The sequence below is a fragment of the Hemitrygon akajei genome, chromosome 12 (assembly GCF_048418815.1).
Source record: "Hemitrygon akajei chromosome 12, sHemAka1.3, whole genome shotgun sequence".
NCBI lineage: Eukaryota > Metazoa > Chordata > Chondrichthyes > Myliobatiformes > Dasyatidae > Hemitrygon > Hemitrygon akajei.
The window spans coordinates 3,887,555-3,911,324 of record NC_133135.1 but is presented as its reverse complement, the minus strand read 5'-3'; the positions used below and the strand labels follow the sequence as shown (position 1 = coordinate 3,911,324).

Genomic DNA, 23,770 nt, shown 5'->3' with positions numbered 1-23,770 from the left:
TTTGATTGAATCCAAAATTATACCGATCCTAGACATATATTGCTTATGAAAGGTGGCCTTCTCACTACTGACTCTTGTGTCATTAGTAGAGCTAGCTAACAAGCCAAGTTTGTATATGAGTCAAGTGGGAAGGTTGCATACAGTACTCAAAAACTTATACAAATGTTAACATTGGGAGCATTCTGACTGGCTGCATCACCATCTGGTATGTGGGAGATACTGCACAAGATCAAAATAAGTTGCAGAAATTTGTAAAGTTAGCCAGTTCAATCATGGGTTCTAGCCTCCGTAGTATCCAAGACATTTTCAAGGAGCGGTGCCTTAGGAAGGCGGCGTCCACATTAAGGATCCCCACCACCCAGGATATGCCCACTTCTCACTGTTACCATTGGAAAGGAAGCACAGAATCCTTAAGTCACACACTCAATGATTCAGGAACAGCTCCATCCCCTCCATCGTCCGATTGCTAAATGGACATTGACCCATGAACACTACCTCACTACTTTTTTAATTTCTGTTTTTTTTGTACTACTTATTGGAACTATTTAATAGACATACATATATTTACTTAATGTAACTCAAGTTTTTTCTCTATATTTATTTATCATATATTTCATTATACTGCTACCGTAAAGTTAATAAATATCACAACATTTCCCAGTGCTATTAATTCTGATTCTGATTTTGTGCAAAAGTCTTAGATTTTTTATATGGTTTCATGTGATATGGCCTCCATAGAGACCTTATCTTAACATTAAGATTGTCTGTGATTACCTGGAGAGGCAGAACCAAAATCTGCAGACGAACTGTGGCAAGTTCTCCAAGATACTTGGGACAACCTACCAGCTAATATTCTTATAAAAAATGACAATGTACCTAAGAGAATTGATGCAGTTTTAAAGTCAAAGGGTAATCATGCCAACATTGATTTGATTTAGTTTTTTACTGGTTACTACTCTTTAGAGAATTTTTTTTTTGATACTTAGAAACTTTTCATTTCATTATTTTTTAAAGTACCATCGTTTTTGATGTTTTTTTAACATGTGCCTAAGACATTTGAACAGTACTATATGTACTTTGATAATAAATTTACTCTGCACTTTGCTGTTTGTGGGACTTTTGAATGAGCGCATTCCAAAGAAATACTTAATCAGATATGTCTGCAAGGAGAGTAGATGAAATGTGCAGATCTACGTCAGAGCCACTGGTGTTCGGTACCTTCTCAGGTCGTCCGTTAAGGCCTCCGGAGGGTAACTGCCGCTCACAGAGCCACCAGCCAAGTAGATCAGCGTTGACGTGGTGCAACTGGCCCGTGATAGCAAGAAATCCCGTGCAGCAATAGATCTAGGAAGGGACAACACAGGCTTTCACTGACCAGTTCATGTATTGGAGGAAACAGCCACACAAGAATACACGCAGACAAATTCCACACCATCTTCCCCTTGATTACAGGGAACTACATACATTCGTTATATTCAAGCATAGTTTATCATGTCAGTCCATGACCTCCTCTACTGCACATTGAGACCACTCTCAAGTTGAAGGAACAACACCTCATATTCTGTCTAGGTAGCCTCCAAACTGATGGCATGAACATTGATTTCTCCTTGTAATTTTTTCCCTTCCTCCTACCCTCTTCACTTCTCTAGCCTGGCCTCTTCCCTCTTTTTCTCACCTGCCTATTACCTCCCTCTGGGTGCCCTCCTCCTTCCCTTTCTCCCCTGGTCCACTCTCCTTTCCTATCAGATTCCTCCTTCTTCAGGCCTTTACCTTTAGCACCTTCCAGCTTCTTACTTCATCCTCCATCCCCACTTGCCTGGCTTCACCTATCACCTTCTAGCTTGTACTCATTCCCCCCCCCCCCCCCCAACTTCTTATTCTGGCATCTTCTCCCTTCCCTTGCATTCTTGATGAAGGGTCTCAGCCCGAAACATCGACTGTTTATTCATTTCCATTAACATTGCCTGACCTACCGACTTACTCCATCATTTTTTGTGTGTTACTCTGGATTTCCAGCATCTTGTGTTTATAGTTTATCAACATTCAGAATGAAAGGTACAAATGGAAGCAGAAAGTGCAGCATAATTTATGTTGGATTAGACCAGAACAGAGTGTATTTACAGTGGACTACCCTCGGCTTACATAGGGTTTCCACAGAGCTATTCCAAAAGGGCCACTCCCCTTCCCTTATATGTCCACCATCTCCACTGGTGCTGGTTTCGACCATGGGGTCATGAGCACTTACTTTCCAAAGTCAATGTCTGGCCTGCTTCCAGCATTTTCTGTCAAAATTTCAAACTCCCCTTCAATTTCTGTTCGCATTAGACAAAGAAAGATATGATCACATTATTGGGGCTAAATTGCAAACCACCTAATAATTCCAGCAATTTAGAGGAACAAATTTGTAGAAAGATCACAGACTCTTGCAAGAAACATAAGCTTGTTCCAGTAGGTGATTTTAACTTGGTGTGGCCAAGTGGCTAAGGCATTGGTCTAGTAATCTGAAGGTTGCTAGTTCGAGCCTCAGCTAAGGCAGCGTGTTGTGTCCTTGAGCAAGGCACTTAACCACACATTGCTCTGCGACAACAACAGTGCCAAGCTGTATCGGCCTAGTGCCCTTTGGTTAGACAACATCGGTGGCGTGGAGAGGGGAGACTTGCAGTATGTGCAACTGCCGGTGATCCATACAACCTGGCCCAGACCTCAGTCAACATCGAAATCGATGGACAGTCGAAGAAGAAAGAAGAGGATTTTAACTTTGTAAAATGACTAGATGAGATAGTTTGTCAAATGTGTTGAGCGAAGTTTCCTTCATCAGTATGTAGAAGTCCAAATGAAAGAGTGTGTGATATTGGATCTACCATTGGGGCATGAAACAGAGGAAGGTGACAAAAGTTTCTGTGAGGAGAACCCTCTCCAATGCCAGCACATCTTTTCAAAGATGAGGGGCCCAAAACTGAATGAATGTTAACACTGCATTTGCCTTCCTCGCACCAACTCAACCTGCAAGTTTAACTTTAGGACATTCTACACAAGGACTCCCAAGTCCCTTTGCACCTCAGATTTTTGGATCTTCTCCCGGTTTAGAAAATAGTCTTCAAATTTATTTCTACTGCCAAAGTGCATTATCCAACATTATATTTCATTTGCCACTTTCTTGACCGTTCTCCTAATCCAAGTCCTTCTGCAGCCTACCTGGACAGTGGAGGTGTTTGCTATCCTGATGTAAATCAGGGTGAATAAATCCCCAGGGTCTGATGAGGTGTTCCCTTGGACATTACAGGAGGTAAATGCAGAAATTATTGGGCCCTAGCAGAGACATTTAAATCATCCTTAGCGATAGGACAGGAAACAAAGGATTGGAGGATAGCCAATGTTATTCCGCTGTTTAAAAAAGGCTCTCAGCAGAAACCACAAAATAATAGGACCATTATTCTGACATCATTTGTAAGAAAGTTATTGGAAGGTATTCTAAGGGATCAGATATATAAGTATTTGGATAGAAATGGACTGATCAGAATCAGGTTTATTATCACCAGCATGTGACGTGAAATTTATTAACTTAGCAGCAGCAGTTCAATGCAATACATATTCTAACAGAGAGAAAAAAAAGAATTAAATAAAACATAATAATAATAAACAAGTAAATCAATTACATATATTGAATAGATTTTTTTAAATGTGCAAAAACAGAAACACTACATTTAAAAAAAAAGTGAGGGAGTCTCCAAAGTTTCAATGTCCATTTAGGAATCGGATGGCAGAGGGAAAGAAACTGTTCCTGAATCGTTAAGCATGTGCCTTCAGGCTTCTGTACCTCCTACTTGATGGTAGCTGTAAGCAAATCAGGTAGTCAGCAAGGGAGGTCATGTCAAACCAATCTTACTGAGTTTTTCAAGGAAGTTAGCGGGAAGGTAGATGAAGGCAAAGCAGTGTGGATGTTTTCTACATAGACTTTAGCAAGGCTTTTGACAAGGTCCCACATGGGAGGTTGGTCAAGAAGGTTCAGTTGCTCAGTATTAAAGATGAGGCAATAAACTGGATTAGCCATTGGCTTTGAGAAGCTAAAGAGTGGTGGCACATAACTGCCTCTCTGACTAGAGGCCCATGATTAGTGGAGTGCCACAGGAATCGGTGCCGATTCTGTTGTTGTTTGTCATCTACAATCAATGATCTGGATGGTAATGTGGTTAACTGGATCAGCAAATTTGGGGATGACACCAAGATCAGGGGATGTAGTAGATAGTGAGGAAGGTTATTATGGCTTCCAGAGGGATCTGTACCAGCTGGAAAAATTAGCTGAAAAATGCCGGATAAAATTTGCTGCAGACAAGTGTGAGGTTTTGCACTTCAGTAGGACCAACCAAGGTAGATCTTACACAGTAAACAGTAAAGTACTGTGGTGTGTGGCAGAACAAAGGGATCTGGGAATACAGATGCACCATTCAATGGAAGTGGCATCACAGGTAGATAACGTTGTAAAGAAAGCTTTTGGCACACTGGACTTCATAAATCAACGTATTGTGTACGAGAGATGGGATGTTATGTTGAAGTTGTATAAGACGTTCATGAGGCCTGCTTTGGAGTATTCTGTGCAGTTTTGGTCACCTAGCTGCAGGAAAGTCATAAATAAGTGTGAAAAAGAGAGCAAAGAAAATTTACAAGGATGTTTCCTTATAGCTTGAGTTATAAGGAAAAATGAATAGGTTAGCACTGTATTCTTTAGAACATAAAAGATTGAGAAGAGATTTGATAGAGAATTGATACATTATGAGGGGTATAGATAGGGTAAATGCAAGCAGGCTTTTTCCACTGAGGTTGGGTGGGTCTACAACCAGAGGTCATGGGTTCATTGTGAAAGATGAAAAGTTTAAGAGGAATAGGAGGGAAACTTCTTTACGTCAAAGGGTCATGAGAGTGTGGAATGGACTGCCAACACATAGTGCATGTGAGGCCAATTTCAACATTTAATCATCATAATAATAAATATTTTATTAAAAGAAGTTTGGATAGGTACATCGATGGTTGGGATATGCAGGGTTATGGTTTAACCCAAACAATGTGAGGTGTTGCACTTTAGTAGGGCAAATGCAAGGAGATAATACATTGTTAAGAGCAAGATCCTTAACAGTGTTGCTGTGCGGAGAGATCTTGGATTCCCAGTTCATAGCTCCTTGAAAGTGGCTACACAGGTTGATAGAGTGGTTAAGAAAGGCTTATAGAACACTTGTTTTCATTAGTCAAAGCATTGAGTTTAAAAGTCAAGAGGTCTTGTAACTTTATAAAACTCTGGTTAGACCACATCTGGAGTACTGTATACAGTTCTGGTTAACCATTAAAAGAAGGATGTTGAGGCTTTGGAGAGGTTGCAGAAGAGTTTTACCAGGATACTGCCCGGTTTAGAAGCATGTGCTATCACGAAAGGCTGCACAAACTTGGGTTGTTTTCTTTGAAGCAGCAGAGGCTGAGGGGAAATCAAATAGAGATTTACAAGCTGAAGCGAAGCATAGATTGAGCAGAGAGAATCTGTCTCCCAGGATAGAAATGTCTAATACTAGAGGATATGAATTGAAAGTGAGAGAGGTAGGTTCAAAGGGGATGTGAGGGGTAAGTTTTTTGCTCATGGAGTGATGAACGCCTGGAAAGCATTAAAGCAAGAAAGATGGGGAGACATTCTGTGGGTAGGAGAGATTAGCTTTTGGGTGTTTTGATTTACTTTTTAGTTGGCTTGGCACAACATTGTGGGCTGTACAGTTCTATGTTCCATGCTCTACATTGCAGCTCATAGAACCTCGCTGCCCAGCAACCCAATTTTACCCTAGTCTAATCACGGGACAATTTACAAGACTAATTAATCTACTAACCAGTACGTCTTTGGATTGTGGGAGGAAACCCATGCAGTCATAGGAAAGAATAAACAAATTTGCTTACAGAAGATGCAGGTATTGAACTCTGAACTCCAATGCCCAAGCTATAGCTCTGTACTACCATGACACTCAATGGGTAGCTATAAGCAGGTGTGCAGGGTGCTGAATTTTACTAATTACAAGCTAGTTAGTTCTTTATCACTGTTTGTCCAGCATGCTAAAGTTCAGCATGAATACTGCAGAGTTTCAATAATTAAAAACCATGATGCATCCATACGACCATAAGCCACAGGAACAGAATTAGCCTATTCGGCCCATCAAGTTTTCTCTGACTGGTTAATTCTTAGATTAGACTGTTTAATTGATACTTTTTTTTGCAGTGTTACAATTACTTATATTTAATCTGCTTATATTTTATATAATTACTTATATACAAGTAATCGCTTCCTGGTGGCTATAGTACTGTATGTATGTGCAAGTTTAATATGCCTGAGTCTAGTGCAGGGGTTCCCAACTTCTTTTTATACGCAATGGACCAAAACCAATAAGCAAGGTGTCTGTGGACCCCAGGTTGGGAACTCCTAATCTAGTGGTTACACTAAGTATAATTCTGGAGAGCTCTGGGATCTTATTTGTACTATGTTATTTGAATAATAGCTTTCTAATTGATTAATTAACTATAAATTTGAATGGAATTTTTCTCATCTCTGTAGTATAAAATAGATGACTACAAGGCAGCACTGTCTTAGTTCCATTGATTCTCTTTGCTTAGTAGAGCTCTGTCACTGTACAACTTTCCTTTGTTCTATCAACAATTGTGAAGCAACAAGTTTTGTGCCACTTTCTTGACTTCTGAAAGAACCTCTGATTAAAACATCAGAATCCATCAGCTGGTTCCTTTGAAGACAAACACCAACTTGCCTGTCCCGCATGAGATTCGGAACCTGGTCTGCATCCAAATCCTCCATCAAAGTTCATGCAGGATAAGACAAACTCTGCTGCTGAATTTAGATTAATGGCATCGAGTCTTCCCTGAAAAACAAAATCAAGCACAGGTGTTACTGTCCAAACTCAAAGGCTACAATAATGGCTTCAAACACTGCACACTTACCACTAATAAGTCAAATTCTATCAATTCTCCGTCAGTTCAGATCAATCTAATGAAGAACAAGGACAAGAATATCTGTAGAACACACAAAATACTGGAGGAACTCAGCAGGCCAGGCAGCATCTATGGAAAGAGAATACAGTAGGTGCTTCTATCTGAGACTCTTCATCAGGACCGTTCACCAGTCCTGATGAAGGGTCTCAGCCCAAAATGTTAACTGTACTCTTTTTACATAGATGCTGCCTGGCCTGCTGAGTTCCTCCAACATTTTATGTGTGTTGCTTGGTTTTCCAGCATCTGCAGATTTCCTCGTTTGTAAAAATCTGCAGATGCCGGAAATCCAAGCAACATACGCAAAATGTTATACAAAAGATATCAGTAGATAAACTTTTTCCAGACAGAGAGAGAGATAGAGATCAAGAAAGGGGAGGATGGTGTCAGAAATGGACCAGGTAAATTTGAGGCAGGGTGGAAGTTGGAGGTAAAGTTGGTGGTCAACGAGCTCAGTGTGGGTACAGGGTTCAAGATGTCCCAGTGCAATCTTTGATGTGGTGTCAGAAAAGTTGGAGAGTGATAGGCATTTTGTGTGTGTTGCTCAGTCTAATCAAGGGTCATTGACTAAAATGTTGAAACTGCCTCACATCCTTAACATTCAGGAAAGCTCATCAATGCGTTTACTTTCAGAGAAGGCTGAAGAGAGCTGGACTATGCACAAGCTTGCTCACGTCATTCTACAGATGCACAGTAGAGAGCATCGTAACAAGATGCATGGTACAGAAACTGCCATGTAGTGGACAGGAAGGCTCTTCAACTGGCACAACACATTATTTGCATCAACCTACTCACCATCAATGACATATATAGAAAGGTGCTGCAAAAAGGACCAGCAACATCATGAAGGATCCTACCCACCCTGCTTTGGACTGTTGGTCCCATTCCCTTCAGGGAGGAGGCTTCATTGCATCCGCTCCAGGACCATCAGCCTCAAAAACAGTTAAGGCTCTCTTTATCTGCGGGTTTCGCATGCGCGGGTTCAACCAACCGCGGATCGGGAAAACCCGGAAGTTCTCTCTCCAGCACCTGTTGTTTGAGCACGTATGGACTTTTTTTCTTGTCATTATTCCCTAAACAATACAGTATAACAACTATTTACATAGCATTTACGTTGTATTAGGTACTATAAGTAATGTAGAGATGATTTAAAGTACAGGCAGTCGTTAAGTTGGATTTGTACGCAAGTCGGAACAGGTACATCTGGTATTATTTAGCATCAGTCAAACGTTTGTCTTAGTATATAGTATATATTTTATCTTTCTATGCATATAAAACACTTAAGAAACATATATATTTCAATAATTAAACCACTGCTTTGCTTAGTAATAATTGTAGCTTTCATCAGGGCAGGGCCTTTCACATGCTCCATTATTCTCACTTTATCCTTTAAAATTGTTCTGATAGTTGACCGACTGTAGCTTAACGCTTTTCCAATGACTGATGGCGTTTCACCTCTTTCCAATCGCTTTATTATTTCCACTTTATTTTCAACCGTGATCATTTTCCGTCAACAGAACAGGAACACTGCGGATTCAGCAGCAGCCACGGGTGGCGGGTCCTGAGCTCCCCCAGGTCCTAAAGTCCACCCTCATTGAGACAGGTTAAATAAGGGCCTTGAGCATCTGCATTTTTTGGTACCTGCGGGGGGCGGGGGGTCCCGGAACCAATACCCCGCGGATAAGGAGGGCCGACTGTACTTTCCCCAAGCAGTAAAGCTGATCAACATCTGTGCCACACCCCCATTCCTGTGTCTGGCTTCACTTTATGGACACACAATAAATCTATGTATATAAGCTACCTTATGTATTTATATTGATTGTGCTTTTTGTGCTGCATTGGATCCAGAGTAACAATTGTTTTGTTCTCTTTTACATTTATGCACTTGTGTACTAAAAATGACATTAAACCATCTTGAATCTTAACTGTTTCTCTGCCCATATCTGATTGTACTTTGGGCTTCACTTGGCACGAGTTTTACACTCAACAATTCCAGACATTGCAGGAATCCAGCCCAGAATCTGCAGGCTGTTACAACAGATCACTGTACCACGTAGCACCCATGTGGTAGCATTGCATATATTTAAAGAACAGGTTGATAAGTTCTTGTTAGTAAGGTTGTGTTGAAGTGTATGGGCTGGCACAGGAAAGGTTAGCATCTCTGGTGAAGGGGCTTGTCAAGTCCATTCTGGGGCCGACTGCTCAACTTTGGTCCCACCCAGACACTCAGCTCTCACTTCTGGCTCCAAGTAACTATTTGCACGTGACAGTGGCCACACCAGGTGAGAGTACCAACAGGCCTCATATCACAGTGAGATAGGGATATGCTTGTCCTAGCATGCAAATTCAGCTCCAGAAGTCTGGGCTAATGACATCAAAAGTGAGGTCCAATTGCTTGGAAGGCAGTTCTGCAACACTCCATGGAGAGCGAAGGGCATGGTGAGGCATGGAAATAGTCATGGTCACCCACTGCAACCAAGGAAGACTCCAGTTGTGAGAAATACTCATACTACTGGACCCAGACTTCAGATGTCATAAGTACTTTTCCACTTTAAAAACTCTCCCACACAAAGTTTCCTGTCATCGTCCCGATACAACGTACAACCAATAAGTAAAGGTGTCAGAGGTTGTGGGGAGAAGGAGATTGATGGGATGAGAGGGAAAATAAATAAGCCATGATGGAATGGCAGAGCAGATTCAGTGGGCTGAACGGCTTAATTCTGCTACTATGTCTTATGTCAAGCCATCACGACCCACAGTGATATTCTCTTTTAGATGGCCATCATCTGAACCATGCCATCTTCTTGCAGCTACCATTGGGCAGGAGGTATACAAGCCTTTACTCCCACATCATTAGGTTCAGAAACAGCTACTTCCCTTCAACCAACCAGAAAAATCCTACTTACCACAATTTAGCAACACTATCACTACTTTGTACTAATATGTTTTTTTTGCTCTAATTTTGTTAATTTCTTGTGTAAAGGGGGTTTCTTCTTTTTCTTTGTTACTGCTTATGTTAATCAAAATGGCTTCTTTGTTTTGTTAAAAGTAGGAATGCTTCTTTGTTGCAAGAGAGTGCCGGAAGCTTATTTGGGTTAAAATTTACTGATAACAAGAATTGTATTCCTTTGTAAACCAATTGGGATTAATGTTGTTCTTTCTTCTGAGTGTGTAAGCTATTGTTGGCGGGCTTTTGGGGAGATGGGCGCGAGGGTGTGAGAGAGAGAGGACACAATGCTGTAAACTGGGTGAGGAACGGACCCCAAGCGGGGGTCCAAGGCCAGGAGGTACTCCGAGGAGAGGAGATAAAGCTAGATGTGCTTGGTTGACCACTTCGGTCCTAAGCTGCGAGTCGAGGAGTTCGGAGGGGATCGAATGGTGGTCAGAAGACTTCAGTAATTGAGCTCCAACGGTTGTGCATGAAGTGGTTTGGACTTTGATAAGTTTGGCGCCTTTTCTTTATTTTCTTTTCCTTCATGTATACTGTATCGTTATTAATTACTTAGTTATAGTAATCTTTATAAACTACTCATTTAATCGCATATGGTGTCCTGTCTGTTCTTTGGCAAGGTGGGGACATCACACAGCATCCACACAAGCTGATTACCCAGTTTAGTGGGGCCGAAGGCTGCTCCCCCTAGACAAGAACGAGCTGAGTGAGTCTGAGGTGACCCAGGGGGTTACACTTGTAAAGATTATGTGTAATTTATGTTTGTTGTGTGAACGCTGCCTGTGATGCTACCACAAGTAAGATTTTCATTGCACCTGTACACACTTGTACATGTGACTCCACTATGGATGGTCCCAGGCCCGGATACGAAAGAACAGTTGGGTATTGGTCTAGCTACCCTATCTTGTAAAGACCCGGTGCTAGAGAAACACCAATGGAAGCTTCAAAGACCACATCCCTGGGACAGGAAGGATCGTCATTTAGATGTTAGATTACACCTAGAGAAAACTTGAAGAAATGGCCCAGGACAGAGGACTCTGGCAAGCTGCCTTCAGTGGCCAATGCCCCAGTAAGAAGAAGAATACATGTACCACATGTACTTGTGCAGATAACTATAAACTCAACTTTGACTGAAACTGAACATCCAGGAAGCTTTTTTTTAAGGTCTTCTTGACACCACATTCCTTCAATCTATGTGAATTGTATTCTTACATCCCTCGCTATACTTATCCTACCAACATTAACAGCCCCTCCACTCCAACACTGGCCCCTCAGCAAACTTACAAAATGCTAATTTATTTAATTGTATTTTTATTTAGAGATACAGCATAGTATCCAGCCCATCGAGCCTGTGCCGCCCCATTACACCCATGTGACCAATTAACCTGTAAGTCCTTAGAATGTGAAAGGAAACCCACGCAGTCACAGGAAGACAGTACAAATTCATTACAGAATTGAACCCCAGTTGCTGAACGCTGCAAAGCATTATGCTAACCTTTAAGCTAACATACCACCCTGGCATAACAATTCTGTGATTACGATACAGGCCAGTCTGTTTTTATATCTGTACATTGACATTATAAATGAGGCATCGCAATAGATCACATTCTTACCAGAAGAGCGAGCGTTGCTACAGCACAGAAGGAGAATCTGGTGTCAATTTCACCTGGAATGGACAAGAATGTTTTCAGTGGCATGAAAAAATATGTTCAATCCCTGGTCTTAAGCACAGCAGGGGAGAAAAGAAATTGCTTGTGATTAATGTCCAACTCTTGCTTTAGACAGACAAGCTGCCTTTGAAGGAGGTGAATGTGTACTGAAACCCTGAAAGGGTAAGCGCTGGAGGTGATTCAGATCACAAACACAGTAAAAGGATGATGCTTTGATTCAATAATGGTGTGCCTGGTCCTGAGCAGCACTTTATTGGCAGGGGGAAGCCAACATGCTCATCAGATCAATGGAGTGGGCTAGGAACAGGGAAGCTCATTGCCTGTCCAACATGGTGGGGGCTGCAGTGTGAAGCTGAAGGCATTGGCACATCAACTCAGAGTCCTGCAGTAATGATGTGCGGCAGACAGGAAGGCTCTACAACGTGTAGTCAAAACTGACCAACACGTTGCCAATACCAGCCTACTCACTATCAATAACATATATACAGAAAGGTGCCGGAAAAGGGCCAGTAGCATCATGGAAGATGACACCCACCATGCTCATGAACTGTTTGTTCCATCCCATCAGGGAGGAGACTACGTAGCATCCACGCCAGGACCACCTTACTTTCCCCAAGCAGTAAGGCTGATCAACACCTCCACCCACCAATCCACCCCTCCACACTCCCAACCACCACTACTTTATAACTTCCTGTCAGTCACCTTGTGTACCAACACTCCTGTGTGTAGCGTCACTTTATGGACACACAATCATTCTATGTATATAAGGTAGCTTATGTATTTATGTATTTTTATATTATTATTGTGTTATTTATCTCCGTATATTTTGCAACAGATCTGGACTCATAATTATTTTGTTTTCCTTTACACTTGTGTACAGGAAATGACATTAAACAATCCTGAAGAGATTTTAAAAAAAGTTCAAAGATTCATTTATTATCAAAGTATACAACTCTGAAACTCTTTTTCTCTAGATAGCCATGAAACTAAGAAAGAAAAGAACAGCAGCATGACCATCACCCCCAAATCTCTCCTCCCTACAACAAGAAAAAACAAAATAAGAACAGACACACCAACCCCCCACAAAAAAAAAGAGAAAGATCGAGTGAAAAACAGAGAATATAATAAAACTGAAAAAAATTCTATAGTCCAAGTCCATATCCAAAATGCAGAAAACCTGGGTAACATTCTCCAGGCACAGCGGCAGGCCTTTCCCTCGCCAGATCTCAGTCAAATCTCACTACGACAGCTCAGGGACTGAAAAGTGCTTAATTAAGAGATATAAATTTTAATATGTGGATTTTTAGCATGTCCTTTTGGGAAGGAAACCTGCTATCCATTGTGACTCCAGGCTCAGCAATGGAGTTGACTTTAACCTGTGCTCACCCATCCATCTTCCCCCTCACCTGGTCTCATCTATTATTTGTCAGCTTGTACTCCTTCCCCTTGCCCCAACTTCTTATTCTGGCATGAGTTCCTCCAATATTTTGTATGTGTTGCTCATAAATGGAGATGACTCTTACATGCGCTCAACAGGTGACAATAAATCTTAACTTATCAAACCCAATAGTCCCTCTCCCCCATCCTATATAAACAACCCTCCCCCTCTCATCACTTTTTAAATTATTCAATTTGCTGTGACGTTTTGCTTCCACCAAACTTTCAAGTTCAAGTTTAATTGTTATTCCAAATGAAACTGGTCTAGCCCAAATGCTTGAGTGTCATGTTCTGTAGATTGATGGTGCATGGATGTTGCTGGCAAGAACAAGCCCACAGTAGTCTGCAGACAAACGCATTCCAGCCTGTCTTCCGCCAAGCAAACACTGGAAGGCAGCACAGAAGGATCAGCCCCCAACCCAGCCTGGATGTCATGCTACACTGCTCCAGTGTCTCCTCTCCTGTGCTCCAAAACCGAAGAGCATTCCCATGTTACTCTTTACGTTAAGAAGAAGCAGAAGTTGTTAGAGGAAAACAAAACATGTCAGGTTTTAAACAAAGCAGTTGCTGGAAATCTGAGACGAGAGACCACAGAAAGTGCAGTTCTTCAGTGGATAGAGAGAAAGCCCAGAGCAGTGTTACAGACTGATACCACAACATGAGAGCCAGACAGGTTTACTACAGATGAGCAAAACATATGCATAGTATCTCAATTTATACTGGTGTCTAGTTTCATTCTTACTTGTCCAAATGGCAATTATAACCCAGAACCACAGAACACTACAGCATAGAAACAGGCACTTCAGCCCTTCTTGCCCATACCGAACTATTATGCTGCCTAGTCCCATCGACCTGCACACAGACCACAGCCCTCCATACTCCTCCCATCCGTGTACCTATCCAAACCTCTTCAATGTTGAAATTAAACCTGCAGCCAATACATCTGTTGGCAGCTTGTTTCACACTCTCACCACCCTATGAGTGAAGAAGCTCCCCTTAAGTATTTCACCTTTCACCCTTTACCCATGACCTCTAGCTGCTGTCTCATTCAACCTCAGTGGAAAAAACCTGCTTGCTTTTACCTTATCTATAGCCCTCATAAATCTGTATGCCACTATCAAATCTTCCCTCATTCTCCTACACTCCAGGGAATAAAGTCCTAACCTATTCAACCTTTCCCTATAACTCAGGTCCTCAAATCCTGGCAACATCCTTCTAAATTTTCTCTTCACTCTAAGTCTTATTGTTATATTTCCTGTAGGTAGGTGACCATAACTGCACACAATACTCCAAAATAGGCCTCACCAATATCTTATACAACTTCAACACAACATCCGAACTCCTGTACTCAGTACTTTGAGTTATGAAGGCTAATGTGCCATATGCTCTCTTTAGGAACGTATCTACGTATTCTTAGGGTGACAGGGTGGAGATACGTCTCTCCAAAGGAGGTATAAGGCACTCCTTCCCTCTGCTAGCCTGAGGTCATCCTTGGGCATGGTGTAGCATTTGCTTAGTCCCCTCTGATTAGGGTCATGTGAAGCCATGGGATCATGTGGTGGATGGTCGTATGAGCAGTTGGTGACCACTGGTAACCTGGTTTTGGTATCACTGATAACAAGCAGACAATCACTGAAGACTATTGATAATGGCAGGGGTCACCCATTTGTAAAGACACAGCTCAGAAGGCAATGGCAAACCACTTCTGTAGAAATTTTACCAAGAACAATCATGGTCAAGGTCATGATCACCCATGTCATACAACACAGCACATAATAAATGACTACTTAGTCTGTCACTACTTATATAAACTCACCCTCTTTGGAGTGAAGGATGAGAGGTCAGAGGTAGTGTTTATTTTTTTTAAACACAGAGTAGTCGGTCTGTGGAACATCCTGTCAGGGGTGGTGGAAAATGCAGTTAAATTTAAGAGACTCTTAGACAGGCACATGGATGAAAGGAAAATAGAGGGTTATGTGGGACGGAAGAGTTAGATTGATCTAAAAGGTAGGCACATCCTGCGGTGAGGGGCTTGTACTGTGCTGTACTTTTCTATGTTCTATAAACATTTGCAACATACTCACATGCAAACCAGTTGTCTCACATTTAGTCCAGCTATAGGGATGCAGTTATTTACCTGGAGCCTGCTTTACTATTTATTGGTCAAGACTAACTGCCTGATTTCATTGTCCCACCAATCCACATCATTTCAGCTTTCAATATACTCAATGATCCAGCATCTACACACCCCAAAGGTTTACTGCATACGAAGACTACATAAAAAAAAGGGAGACACTGCCTAGCGGAGCGGTCATTGATGGAGTGATCTAAGGCAGAGTGGTAGGACTTTGGCTCATTTGGGCTTCGGCAATAACGGGTTGAGGCAAGGCAAGTTACCTGTGAGGAATAGAAACAGGAAGTATGTGTGTGAGGCTAGTGTTCTGTACTAGGTGTCGGATGTGGGAAGTCTGGGAGACTCCCAGCCTCCCGGACGGCCACATCTGCACCAGGTGCGCTGAGCTGCAGCTCCTTAGGGACCGGGTTAGGGAACTGGAGATGCAGCTCGATGACCTTCACCTGATCAGAGAAAGTGAGGAGGTAATAGAGAAGCTATAGGCAAGTATACTGGGGCCTTGGGAGACAGATAAGTGGGTAACAGTCAGCAGAGGGAAGGGCAGGAGTCAGATACTAGAGAGTACCCTTGTGTCTGTCCCATTTAACAATAAGTAATCTTGTTTGAGTACTGTTGGTGGGGGGGGGGGAACAGCTTACCTGAGGGAAGCAACAGTGGCCACACCTCTGGCACAGAGTCCGGCCCTGTGGCTCAGAAAGGTAGGGCAGGGAAAGGAAGAAAACAGCAGTAATAGGGGACTCTATAGATAGGGGGTCAGACAGGTGATTCTGTGGACGCAGAAAAGAAACACAGATGATAGTTTGCCTCCCAGGTGCCAGGGTCTGATTGTATTTTTGATCGTGTCCATGATATCCTGAAGTGGAAAGGTGAACATCCAGTAGTCATGGTACATATTGGTACCAATGACATAGGAAGGAAAAGGGAGGAGGTCCTGAAAACAGACTACAGGGAGTTAGGAAAGAAGTTGAGAAAGCAGGACCTCAAAGGTAGTAATCTCGGGATTACTGCCTGTGCCACGCAACAGTGAGAATAGGAACAGAGTGAGGTGGAGGATAAATGCGTGGCTGCGGGATTGGAACAGGGACAGGGATTCAGATTTCTGGATCATTGGGACCTTTTTTGGGGCAGATGTAACCTGTACAAAAAGAACAGGTTGCACTTGAATCCGAGGGGGATCAATATGCTGGCAGGGAGGTTTGCTAGGGCTACTGGGGAGAGTTTAAACTAGAATTTCTGGGGGGTTGGGAACCAAACTTAAGGGATGGAGGAAGGGGCGGTTGGCTCACAAATAGAGAAAGCTTGGAGACAGTGCGGGAGGGAGGATAGGCAGGTGATCGAGAAGGGATATGCTCAGACCGATGTCTATTTTAATGCAAGAAGCATCATGAACAATGCAGATGGGCTTAGAGCTTGGATCAGTACTTGAAGCTATGATGTTGTGGCCATTACACAGACTTGGATGGCTCAGGGGCAGGAATGGTAACTTCGAGTGCCAGGCTTTAGATGTTTCAGAAAGGACAGGGAGGGAGGCAAAAGAGGTGGGGGAGTGGCACTGTTGATCAGAGATAGTGTCACGGCTGCAGAAAAGGAGGAAGTCATGGAGGAATTGTCTACTGAGTCTCTGTGGGTGGAAGTTAGAAACAGGAAGGGATCAATAACTCTACTGGGTGTTTTTTTATAGACCACCCAATAGTAACAGGGACATCAAGCAGCAGATAGGAAAACAGATTCTGGAAAGGTGTAACGATAACAGGGTTGCTGTGGTGGGAGATTTTAATTTCCCAAATATTGATTGGCATCTGGATGATCTGGATGATGGGGTGGTAAATTGGATTAGTAAGTATGCAGATGATACTAAGGTAGGAGGCGTTGTGGATAATTAAGTAGGCTTTCAAAGCTTGCAGAGAGATCTAGGCCAGTTAGAAGAGTGGGCTGAACGATGGCAGATGGAGTTTAATGCTGATAAGTGTGAGGTGCTACATTTTGGTAGGAATAATCCAAATAGGACATACATGGTAAATGGTAGGGCATTGAAGAATGCAGTAGAACAGAGAAATCCAGGAATAGTGGTGCATAGTTCCCTGAAGGTGGAATCTCATGTGGATAGGGTGGTGAAGAAAGCTTTTGGTATGTTGGCTTTTATAAATCAGAGCATTGAGTATAGGAGTTGGGATGTAATGTTAAAATTGTACAAGGCATTGGTAAGGCCGAATTTGGAGTATTGTGTACAGTTCTGGTCACCGAATTCTAAGAAAGATATCAACAAAATAGAGAGAGTACAAAGAAGATTTACTAGAATGTTACCTGGGTTTCAGCACCTAAGTTACAGGGAAAGGTTGAACAAGTTAGGTCTTTATTCTTTGGAGCGTAGAAGGTTGAGGGGGGACTTGATAGAGGTATTTAAAATAATGAGGGGGATAGATCGAGTTGATGTGGATAGGCTTTTTCCATTGAGAGTAGGGGAGATTCAAACAAGAGGACATGATTTGAGAGTTAGGGGGCAAAAGTTTAAGGGTAACACGAGGCAGAATTTCTTTACTCAGAGAGTGGTAGCTGTGTGGAACGAGCTTCCAGTAGAAGTGGTAGAGGCAGGTTCAGTATTGTCATTTAAAGTAAAATTGGATAGGTATATGGATAGCAAAGGAATGGAGGGTTATGGGCTGAGTGCAGGCCAGTGAGACTAGGTGAGTGTAAGTGTCAGCATGCACTAGAAGGGCTGAGATAGCCTGTTTCCGTGCTGTAATTGTTATTTGGTTATATGGCATCTCTCTAGGGTAATGGGTTTGTTAGGTGTGTTCAAGAGGAGAGGCTGTACTTGATCTGATATTGGAAAATGAACCTGGTCAGGTGCCAGATCTCTCAGTGGGAGAGCATTTTGGAGATAGTGATCACAATTCTATCTCCTTTACCATAGCATTGGAAAGGGATAGAAACAGACAAAGTAAGGAAAGTGTTTAATTGGAGTAAGAGGAAATATGAAGCTATCAGGCAGGAACTTGGAAGCTTAAATTGGAAACAGATGTTCTCAGGGAAATGTACAGCAGAAATGTGGCAGATGTTCAGGGGATATTTGCATGGCATTCTGCACAGATATGTTCTAATGAGACAGAAAGAATAGTAGGGTTGTAGCGGTGTGCTACACGCAGTGCTGAAATAATGACACGGAGTCGGTAAACTGCAGTTAAAGAAGATTTTATTCGAACTTCGCGGCTTCGCTTTAAAGCTTCCCTGATCCCGCCCTCCCCGGGCGCGGATGCTGTAGGAGGCACGTATTCACAGTCCCGCGCGAGCTTTTCCCTTTGTTAGTGAGGCAGACCTGGCGCCCTTTTGGGACTGGCCTTTATGCCGGCGTGCTGGCTATTTGTGAGCCGGTTCGAGTGCGCTAGGAAGTGGGTCGCCACATAACCCCCCCCCCAGAACCGGCGATACACCCCCCAATGTCCACAGTCTGGGCTGGACCCTGTTTGGGAGGTCGGCCCCTGCGCCGCAGTGCTGGGAACTCGACCAGTTGTGCCATGTCCACATGGGCCGGTTTGAGGTGGTCCACTGTGAAAACCTCCTCTCTCCCCCCAACGTCCAGTACGAACGTGGACCCGTTGTTCCTGAGCACCGTAAACGGCCTCTTGTAGGGCCGTTGCAGCGGTGGCCGATGCCCACCCCTTCGTACAAACACAAACTTACAGTTCTGCAGGGCTTTGGGTACGCAGGTCGGGTTCTGCCCATGCTGCGAAGTGGGTATGGGGACCAGGTTGCCGAGCCTCTCGCGTAGTCTGCCCAGGACTGCTGCGGGTTCTTCGTCGTGCCCCCTTGGGGCTGGTATGAACTCCCCGGGGACGACCGGGGTGCGCCGTACACCAACTCAGCCGACGAGGTGTGCAGATCGTCTTAGGGGGCCGTGCGGATGCCGAGTAGGACCCAGGGAAGCTCGTCCGCCCAGTTAGCTCCTCGCAGGCGGGCCATGAGAGCCGACTTAAGGTGACAGTGGAAACGCTCCACTAGCCCGTTCGATTGTGGGTGGTAGGCAGTTGTGTGGTGCAGCTGTGTCCCCAAAAGGCTGGCCATAGCTGACCACAGGCTGGAGGTGAACTGGGCGCGTCTGTCGGAGGTAATGTGGGCCGGTACACCAAAGCGGGACACCCAGGTGGTGATCAGTGCCCGGGCGCAAGATTCGGAGGTGGTGTCGGTGAGCGGGATCGCCTCTGGCCATCTGGTGAACCGGTCCACGATAGTGAGAAGGTGCCACGCTCCGCGTGACACTGGCAGGGGGCCCACGATATCCACATGAATGTGGTCGAAACGCCAGTGGGTTGGGTGGAACTGCCACGGCAGAGCTTTGGTGTGCCGCTGCACCTTGGCTGTCTGGCAGTGCATGCACGTTTTGGCCCATTCACTGACCTGCTTGCGGAGTCCGTGCCAAACGAAGCTGCTGGAGACCATCCGGACGGTTGTCCTGATGGAGGGGTGCGCTAAGTTATGAATGGAGTTGAAAACACGGTGCCGCCAGTTTGCCGGGACGACGGGACGGGGTTGGCCGGTGGTGACATCACAGAGTAGGGTCCTCTCACCTGGGCCTACGGGGAGGTCCTGGAGCTGCAAACCGGAGACTGCGGTTCTGTAACTAGGGATCTCCTCGTCTGCCTGCTGCGCCTCTGCCAGCTCCTCAAAGTCTACCCCTTGGGAAAGGGCATGAATGTTAGGGCGAGAAAGCGCATCTGCCACGACATTGTCCTTACCCGAGACGTGCCGGACATGCGTCGTGTATTCAGAGATGTAGGACAGATGGCGCTGCTGGCGGGACGACCAGGGATCAGACACCTTCGTGAATGTAAAGGTAAGCGGCTTGTGGTCCGTGAACGCGGTGAAGGGCCTACCTTCCAAGAAGTACCTGAAATGCCAGATTGCCAGGTATAGCACCAACAGCTCCCGGTTGAAAGCACTGTATTTGAGCTCAGGTGGCCGCAGGTGTTTGCTGAAAAACGCCAGGGGTTGCCAGCGACCCGCGATGAGTTGCTCCAGTACCCCACCGACTGCCGTGTTAGATGCGTCCACTGTGAGGGCGGTAGGGACGTCCATTCTGGGGTGCACTAGCATCGTGGCGTTTGCCAAGGCTTCTTTTGTTTTAATGAAAGCGGCAGCGGACTCCTCGTCCCAGGTAACGTCCTTGCTCGGACCCGACATCAGGGCGAACAGGGGGCGCATGATTCCAACAGCTGAAGGGAGGAAGCGGTGGTAGAAATTTACCATACCCATGAATTCCTGAAGGCCTTTGATTGTGGTGGGTCGGGGAAAATGGCGGACTGCGTCAACCTTAGCAGGCAGAGGGGTTGCCCCGTCTTTAGTAATCCTGTGGCCCAGGAAGTCGATGGTGTCGAGCCCGAACTGGCATTTGGTCGGGTTGATTGTTAGACCATATTCACTCAGTCGGGCGTAGAGTTGACGGAGGTGGGACAGATGCTCCTGAAGACTGCTGTTTGCTATGAGGATGTCGTCCAAATAGATGAAAGCAAAGTCCAGGTCGCATCCCACCGCGTCCATTAACCGCTGGAACGTCTGTGCGGCATTCTTCAGGCCGAACGGCATGCGGAGGAACTCGAAAAGGCCGAACGGGGTGATGAGTGCCGTTTTGGGGTCGTCGTCTGGATGCATCGGGATTTGATGGTATCCCCGGACGAGGTCTACCTTGGAGAAGATCCGTGCGCCGTGCAGGTTTGCTGCAAAGTCCTGAATGTGCGGCACAGGGTAGCGGTCCGGTGTTGTAGCCTTGTTCAGCCTGCGGTAGTCGCCGCATGGTCTCCAGCCCCTTGTTGCTTTGGGCACCATGTGCAGGGGGGAGGCCCATGGGCTGCCGGACCTCCGTATGATCCCCAGTTCCTCCATCCTCTTGAACTCCTCCTTCGCCAGTCGGAGCTTGTCCGGGGGAAGCCTTCGAGCACGGGCGTGGAGGGGTGGTCCCTGGGTCGGGATGTGGTGCTGTACGCCGTGTCGGGGCATGGCTGCCGTGAACTGTGGTGCCAGAACCGATGGGAAATCCGCCAGGACCCTGGTGAAGTCGTTGTCGGACAGCGTGATGGAGCCGAGGTGGGGGGCTGGCAACTGGGCTGCACCCAGGGAGAACGTCTGAAAGGTCTCGGCGTGGACCAGTCTCTTCCTGGGCAGGTCGACCAGTAGGCTGTGAGCCCGCAAAAAATCCGCACCCAGAAGCGGTTGGGCTACGGCGGCCAGTGTGAAGTCCCACGTGAACCTGCTGGAGCCGAACTGTAGCTGCACCGTACGGGTGCCATAGGTCCTTACTGTGCTACCGTTCACGGCCCTCAGGGGGGGACCCGGTGCCCTGTTGCGGGTGTCATAACTCGTCGGAGGTAAGATGTTGATCTCAGCACCGGTGTTGACCAAAAAACGGCGTCCCGACCGCTTGTCCCACACATACAGGAGGCTATCCCGATGGCCAGCCACCGTAGCCATCAGCGGCGGCTGGCCCTGGCGTTTCCCAGGAACTGGCAGGGCGGGCGACAACGGCGGGCTTCTGTGCCCCACATGAATTAACATAGCACAGATTTTTGTTTTTATTGCATTTTGGAAAATATCCCAACTTTTCTGGAAATGGGGTTTGTACTATATTGAACTGCTGCTGCCAAGTTAACAAATTTCAATCACATGCCGGTGATAATAAACCTGATTCTGATTATAAGGTTAGCAGGAAGGAGCTTAAGAATGAAATTAGGAGAGCTAGAAGAGGCCATGAGAAGGCCTTGGAGAGCAGGATTAAAGAAAACCCTAAGGCATTCTACAAGTAAGTGAAGAGCAAGAGGACAAGACGTGAGAGAATAGGACCAATCAAGTGTGACAGTGGAAAAGTGTGTATGGAATTGGAGCAGATAGCTGAGGTACTTAACAAATACTTTGTTTCAGTATTCACTACACTAAAGGATCTTGGCAATTGTAGGGATGACTTCCAGTGGACTGAAAAGCTTGAGCATAGACATTAAGAAAGAGGATGTGCTGGAGTTTTTAGAAAACATCAAGTTGGATAAGTCTCCAGGACTGGATGAGATGTATCCCAAACTACTGTGGGAAGCAAGGGAGGAGATTGTGGAGCCTCTGGCAATGATCTTTGCATCATCAATGGGGACGGGGTGGGAGGGAGGTTCTGGAGGATTGGAGGGTTGCAGATGTTGTTCCCTTATTCAAGAAGGAGTAGAGATAGCCTAGATAGACCAGTGAATACGCCCGGTTTGAGGCGGAAAATGATGTGGCAGCAAGGAAGTCCACCCCTCCTACAAATAACCAGGTGCTGTGTCTCACCGTGGCCGACATGAGAAGAACCCTGTGCAGGGTCAACCCACGGAAGGCTGCTGGACCAGACAACATCCCTGGTAGAGTGCTCAGAGGATGTGCAGACCAGCTAGCAGATGTTCTCACTGACATCTTCAACATCTCCCTGAGCAGCACCACCGTTCCAACGTGCTTCATGGCCGCCACCATCGTCCCCGTGCTGAAGTCGTCTTCAGTGTCCTGCCTAAATGACTACCGTCCCGTTGCACTTACATCCATCATCATGAAGTGTTTCAAGAGGCTCGTCATGAGGCATATCAAGACCCTGCTGCCCCCTCACTGGAAACCCCTGCAGTTTGCTTACTGACCCAACCATTCAACAGATGACGCCATTGCCACCACCCTCCACCTGGCCCTAACCCACCTGGACAAAAAAGACACACACGTTCGGATGCTGTTCATAGACTTCAGTTCAGCATTCAACACAATCATCCCTCAGAAACTGATTGGAAAGCTGAGCCTACTGGGCCTGAACACCTCCCTCTGCAACTGGATCCTAGACTTCCTGACTGGGAGACCTCAGTCAGTCCAGATCGGGAGCAGCATCTCCAACACCATCACACTGAGCATGGGGGCTCCCCAGGGCTGCGTGCTCAGTCCACTGCTGTTCACTCTGCTGACCCATGACTGTGCTGCAACACACAACTCGAACCATATCATCAAGTTCGCCGATGACACGACCGTGGTGGATCTCATCAGCAAGAACGACGAGTCAGCTTACAGAGAGGAGGTGCAGCTGCTAACGGACTGGTGCAGAGCCAACAACCTGTCTCTTAATGTGAACAAAGCAAAAGAGATGGTTGTTGACTTCAGGAGGGCACGGAACGACCACTCCCCGCTGAACATCGACGGCTCCTCTGTAGAGATCGTAAAGAGCACCAAATTTCTTGGTGTTCACCTGACGAAGAATCTCACCTGGTCCCTCAACACCAGCTCCATAGCAAAGAAAGCCCAGCAGCATCTCTACTTTCTGCGAAGGCTGAGGAAAGTCCATCTCACACCCCCCATCCTCATCACTTTCTACAGGGGTTGTATTGAGAGCATCCTGAGCAGCTGCATCACTGCCTGGTTCAGAAATTGCACCATCTCGGATCACAAGACCCTGCAGCAGATAGTGAGGTCAGCTGAGAAGATCATCGAGGTTTCTCTTCCCGCCATCACAGACATTTACACTACATGCTGCATCCGCAAAGGAAACAGCATTATGAAGGACCCCATGCA

At 45.4% G+C, this 23,770-nt stretch overlaps 1 protein-coding gene across 2 annotated transcripts in view; it reads right to left on the bottom strand.

Annotated features, from left to right (window-relative positions):
- rabggtb (Rab geranylgeranyltransferase subunit beta) overlaps nucleotides 1-23,770 on the bottom strand; it is a 99,143-nt gene that overhangs the window by 14,083 nt on the left and 61,290 nt on the right. For both annotated transcript variants that reach the window (XM_073062501.1, XM_073062500.1), the window contains 3 exons: nucleotides 11,590-11,642; nucleotides 6,789-6,899; nucleotides 1,219-1,344 (listed from right to left, as the gene is read on the bottom strand). In XM_073062501.1, the coding sequence (XP_072918602.1) occupies nucleotides 1,219-1,344; nucleotides 6,789-6,899; nucleotides 11,590-11,642 (290 nt within the window). The remainder of the gene's footprint in view (nucleotides 1-1,218; nucleotides 1,345-6,788; nucleotides 6,900-11,589; nucleotides 11,643-23,770) is intronic.